At 37.0% G+C, this 6,035-nt stretch overlaps 1 protein-coding gene across 1 annotated transcript; it reads left to right on the forward strand.

Moving 5' to 3' along the window:
• Positions 1-4,295: 4,295 nt before the first annotated feature.
• On the forward strand, positions 4,296-5,549 carry LOC107194104 (NADH dehydrogenase [ubiquinone] 1 beta subcomplex subunit 5, mitochondrial). The gene is made up of 3 exons (XM_015583670.1): positions 4,296-4,384; positions 4,936-5,147; positions 5,221-5,549. Exons 1-3 carry the CDS (start codon positions 4,297-4,299, stop codon positions 5,461-5,463), a joined length of 543 nt encoding a protein of 180 aa, XP_015439156.1. The 5' UTR covers position 4,296; the 3' UTR covers positions 5,464-5,549.
• Positions 5,550-6,035: the final 486 nt, after the last annotated feature.

Genomic DNA, 6,035 nt, shown 5'->3' on the forward strand with positions numbered 1-6,035 from the left:
ACGCGACTGACTGAAAGAGGAGACGCGCGCCGTCGTTGGTCGATCGTATCCCGACTTGTCGCGGCCCAATGGCACCGCAGGCCTAGCTGTATGTACCCCCACGAGTAAATTCGGCTTCCACTAAGGGAAAAAGTGGGATCGCACTTTTGGAAACCTGTGATCTAGATAATGATTTTGCCCATTTCTGGTAGAAACCAAAGAAGCAAAGAAATCCAAGAAAAAATCGAAAACAATTGTAGAAACCAAAAATACTTGGTGGATCCTCTGTTCTCCAATCTGAGAACAACTTTCGATCCACCATACTTCCCTCTCGAACCGCAACAATCAAAACCCAAGATCTCCCTCGAGAGGTTCGAGTACAGTTCAAAGTATCTATCTTAACCAGAGAACCCTGTGATACGCCACACGCCTCCTGCACTACCGTTTAATCCATGATCCGTGACAGCCAGGAATAGATCCTCTCCTAAGAAGCTTTAACGTAGTCCAGCTTGTTTGCTGTTGCAAACAGCCAACTGTGTAATTTACAGACGTTGCACGTAAGTGTCACGTGAATAGACTGCTTGTTGGTTACATGATGCACCGTATATTATATGGCGTATAATACATGTATAAGTCATACGTGACGATTCCGTCGGTTCTATGATGGAACCCCTGTGATAAAACTTCCTATCATAGAACTTCCTTCTCTGATAAAACTTTCCACCATAAAACTTCCTATCATAGAATTTCTTCTAATAAAACTTCTTACGATAAAACTTCCCATGATAGAACTTTTGCCCATTCGAGATATCTCACTGTTCAGGCCGTCAGGTGCAAGTTGTATCCTCACCGAAAAATTATCCCAACCTTTCGCTGATATGGTACAAATGTGCCTCCTGGCGAAGGTAGCTACAACACTGGTAAAACATTCGACCATTTTTATTCCGACAGGACACCGTCTTCACCCGAAAGCCTCAACAGTAAGAACTGTACGATATCTATCATCGATCGTGTACGTAAGATCTAATGGAAGACAGACTAAAGGAAAGGCTCCTCGCGGTCTTTAACCCATTTCTTCAGAGTCGCCTCTAGAACACGCGGAATCGATTGCTGCACCGTCCACAGACACTCGGAATCCCTAAATCTCTCGTTTCCTTTTGTGATGCCGATCGTTTCGTCATCACGGCGAATTACTGAAACGTGTCGATTTATTGCAGGCAGTTGATAACACGCTTACTGAACGAAGAAAATAAAGGATGATTGTAGATTAGTGGCGGAGTTTTTATTGACCGATCGTGTTGCATTGGATCGCATCTGACCATTGCTGATATTGAGTCGATCGATAGGGAACCACTTCTCTTTTCTCTAAGTGTATCTACATTTATAAGTGACTCTTTACGATCATTTATATCCTGTTAAATTGCACGTTAAAAATTGTTCACCTAGGATAATATTGAAGTGATTAGTGGAAAGCCATTTTAACCCATTACAGCGCAGACCCTTAAATCGTTATTTCTTAATTATGGAACTGGTATATACGTTGTATCATGTTATTCTGAAGTCAGAAATATTAATATTAAATTATATTAATTAATCCCCTGAAAATATGATATTCTAAATGTAAAGTATTAGAGGGTTAAGTTTGACTGTCCATGAATTTTTCTTCGTTTTTTCGACACATTCATGGGTGATGCAGCGAATGTATTAAGTGTCCAATTCACTTTGGAAATTATTACACGGTGATATTGAAACTATTAGTGCAGCAATTTCTTTGAAAAAAAAATCAGCCGAGTTCGCTGATAACGAGAATCCAGCTAAATTGCCGACAGTAATCGTCGAGAGTCGCATCAAGAGTCGACAATTTTTTCTCTAATCGAGTCATGGAACACGTGGACACGCGCAAACCGCTGCATATTGCCTCTCCGTTATCTTTTTATCCGTCGGCTTATCGGCGAGAAATCCGATGACGAACTGCGAATCGCGGCTCCCAACGTCTGTTTCGAGGATCGGCTGGCTACGATCCACTGGCTATTTGACCCATTCGAAGTGTTTGAAACGTTGGAACTGTTTGAACCGTTCGAAACGACGGAACTCTTTTCGAACCGTTCGAATATCTTGCGTTTGAAAACGTCCAAACATGTTTGAGCCGTTTATTCACCGACCCATCGCTAGTCGTGTATTACGACGCGTGTAGCCATTAAAATTCATCGGCGACCGTGATGGTCGAACGTGAACTTTAGAATCTGCGTTCATAATTTGGTCTCGATCTTTGACGATTTGATTTCGTTTCACAAGATCGGTGGCTTCACGTCGCGAAACGAGGACGTTCGGTGACGCCGAGCGTGTTCAATCGATAACACCCTTTGTCCCGTCCGGCGTCATGTGCAAGTCACACACGTTAAATTACATACGTACGTGATCCATTACTTTCGTAATCATTCTCGATCACTGTGGAACAAAATTATGTTCTGAAACCGCCAATACAAATTTCTGTCGAAAACGTGGACGTTTTTGATCATCCAATAGAAGGTTAGTATCTGCCCAGATAGTACACAGACGGCTTAATGACGGATTAAAGCCGCCTCAGACCTAAATTAATCGTAAAATGGGCGTCTCCAAGACGTCATGCGCTATCTGGGTGAGTCTAAGGCTGGATAAAATACTATTTTAAATAGTAAATAGTTCATGTTACTGTAAATCATACGTGTACTTTTGGAAATAAAATATTTTATTTCTCGGAAAAAGTTTTTGTAACAGCATTCAAAATAGTACTTTATTCGAAGGATACTCAAAATAGTGAGGCTTTTATTTGAAATATTTTTATTTATTTTCATTTTTATTTTATTTAATTTCGGTGGATATACGTAACAACCCAGATAGCGCATGACGCCTTGAAGACGGCCATTTTACGGCTGTTTTAGGTCTAAGGCGTCTTTAAGCCGTCTTCAAGGCGTCGTGTGATATCTAGGAATATTAATTAATCTTCTTCATTTTCGCAAAGCTCGTAGAAATAGATGATTTCTTTTCATTCATGGAAAAAGTCAGTAATCATTATATTACTGACAATGATAGTTAGTATATTGGAATACTCAGGTGATAATGATTTGTGAATTCAAAGTATCACAAAGTATACGAACATGAAATAATTATTTTGAAAGTATAATACGCCGATTCCGTCATCTGCTCCAGTTGAAAGATTGGTTAGCTTCGCTGGATTGATTTTGTACTCGCGAAGGAATAACTTAAGTGATGGAAACTTTGAACGATACACTCTGTTACATGCAAATAGTCATACATAAAAAGAAAAATAAATTTATTCCACCAGTATTATGGTTTCTTGCATTTTATTAATATTACCTCTACTAATATTTTAAATAGTATTTAATGCAAAGTTAAAATATTTTATTTTATGTTTTATACTATTAAAATAAAACTATTTCTCTGTCTATCTAAAATAGTATTTTATTTGAATCATGGAACAACGATTATATTTAAAATAATATTTGAAATTGTTTTTTTTTTGAAATTAATTATTGACTTATAGACTTATCAAGTAGTATTATTTGTGTTCTTTTTTTGTTTTTTAAGAACACGATCGCGAAGATTCCCGAGTGTTCGTAACTCAGAATCATTCCTCGAGTTCAATTAGTCACTTGACCTGGCTGCATTGACGCTAGCCGGACGAATTATATTGAATTGCGCCGTGAAAGATACAGTTTCGTCGTTTTTATCTCTATTGGAAGCGCGCGTAAACAATAAATACGCATCTCGAAACGACATGGGAAACATCAACTATATCGATTAATTTGTCGATCAGTGTTTCATCATCTGACAAAAGCGCTACGAAAAGTGTATTTAATTATTATTGTTATGATAATCTGGAACTACAGTAGAAAAAATAGGAACCACAATACAAAAAATAGTATACATTTTTAAATAAAATAGTATAAAAAATAGGAATAGGATTTTCTGAGAGAAAAGTAGGAAACTACAGTAGAAAAAATAATCGAGTCGAAACCAGTCTAGTGAATCATAGGCTTGTTTGCTATTAGGATAAACAAATGGAAATTACACAAGAATCGTTAAATCTAATTATTATTGAAGAAGTGTATGAATAAGTATGGGAATCACTATATATAGACAATAATTTTTAATGTAATTGCTATTAAAAAATTACGTAACCGTTTTTCTACACGGTTTGTAGTTTAAATTTTCGCGGGCTGGAACGAACGTCTCGGTCGGTAAGTAGGTTCCTGTGGTTTGTAATTAACGCTCCGATTTGCTCGAGAAAGTAACTGACGGTTATAGAGGTGAACCATGGCAGCGTGGAGCAAGGCCTTGCTTGCGAGTGGCCAAAAAATTTTCAAAATCAATGGATTATTGGTGAAAAAGCCGCTAAACAATGGTAATTTGAGTCGTCATAACAAAACACAACTGTGACACTGTGCGCCAATTCCATGGATCAGGAAGTATTCCTAAAACTAGCAGTGTTTTGTTACGCAACATGTTTATGGACGGATTCGAATGAACTGTTCGTTTAACTTGTTTGTATCGTACTAACATTAGAAAATTTCCTAGAAATTCGTAGTCCTTTGTTACTCCACTTGGTTGTTTATTACTGGCACACGTTTGTCCTGTACCACTTATTTAAATAATTATATTATTCATATAACTGATAACTGTTAAACTTATTTAAAATGATAAACCCTATAGTTTACTATCTTGTAATTACAGTAACAGTGTAGGTACTATTTTGTAATTAGTGTATATATTGTCCTCCAAGTTTCTTGAAAGTTTTTTTTTTTGTGGCAACCTAATGGCAAGTTTCAAATTCACTTTACAGATATAAAGCAAATGTATCAATTTTTATACAACTATGATCCTCTTTGGGCAAGATACATGTCCAAGGTGCTGCGATTTAAGATGACCTGCTCAGCTTAATTTATTCTTTCACAGAGATCGTACGAAACAGTTCACACCATCGGATTATGACTATAGAGCCAACTCGTTGGCAATGGCATAAAGTAAAGGAGTGGATGTACTTCTACTTTTACTTGGGGGCTATACCCGTAGGCATAGTTATATTCTGTGCTAATGTGTTTATAGGGCCAGCCACATTGACAGCGATTCCAGAAGGTTACATCCCAAAACAGTGGGAATATCATAGAGTAAGGATTCAAAGATATTTCGGTTACATTGACTGAGAAATAAGATGTCTAACAATGTTCTAATACCTTACAGACACCAGTCACAAGATTTTTCTCGAGATACTTGTCCCAGAACCGTCAACAGGATTACGAGAAAATACTGCACTATAGGATGCAACAGACTGAAATCAGACAAATAAGAAAGTTGGAGAAAGAAATCAAAGATATGATAAGATCGAAGCAGGATTACCCAGCTTTCTCTTACAGCAAAAGCTTACGTGCTACTGAGATTAAAAAATTAAGGGAACACATTGATAAAAACACTTTCCAAGTCTGAATGGCATGCATACAATGAAATGATATCATGAAAATCTAGTGATGCTAATTCTAGCAGACCAGAAAGCAATTATTAGTTCAATAAACGTAATATTAAAAAGTTTTCTTGCTTTATGAATGATTCAGTGACAATGAAATCTTATTTATAATTAAAATATAAACGGTGCTGTAGGAGTAATTTTTTGAGATATAAATCATTAAGATACGTTAACATTCGGCGCCAACTATTTTTCGGTGTAATTAAGCGCTCAAAATGATCGTCGTCGGTCTCAAATTATTCTTGACGACTTAATGCCTAGACTCAATACTGCACAACACCAGTTTTTATTAATAATTTAAGTTAATATTAGTACAATTATTTATGCTACTATTAATGCTGACCCCTTATGGAGTGGCAACCCTAACAATAACAGGTTTGGATCCCATTTACAGGGCTGAACGGGCATCATTTTTCTTCGTCACGCATTACATTCGAAGTTTAAAGAACTTAGATTAGTACTCTCTAGCAGCTCGGAACCAGTAATTACAAGAACAATGTTAAAATCGCATTTGTTTGCAACGGTTGACACTGTA

Source organism: Dufourea novaeangliae, unplaced genomic scaffold (assembly GCF_001272555.1).
Source record: "Dufourea novaeangliae isolate 0120121106 unplaced genomic scaffold, ASM127255v1 scaffold21, whole genome shotgun sequence".
In the NCBI taxonomy this organism is placed as follows: domain Eukaryota; kingdom Metazoa; phylum Arthropoda; class Insecta; order Hymenoptera; family Halictidae; genus Dufourea; species Dufourea novaeangliae.

Bases quoted from the DNA above. Each gene is read 5' to 3' on its own strand.
- LOC107194104 (XM_015583670.1), top strand. From the start codon at position 4,297: ATGGCAGCGTGGAGCAAGGCCTTGCTTGCGAGTGGCCAAAAAATTTTC. The intron at 4,385-4,935 runs GTAATTTGAGTC...ATTCTTTCACAG, and splicing joins GAAAAAGCCGCTAAACAATG to AGATCGTACGAAACAGTTCA. The intron at 5,148-5,220 runs GTAAGGATTCAA...AATACCTTACAG, and splicing joins AACAGTGGGAATATCATAGA to ACACCAGTCACAAGATTTTT.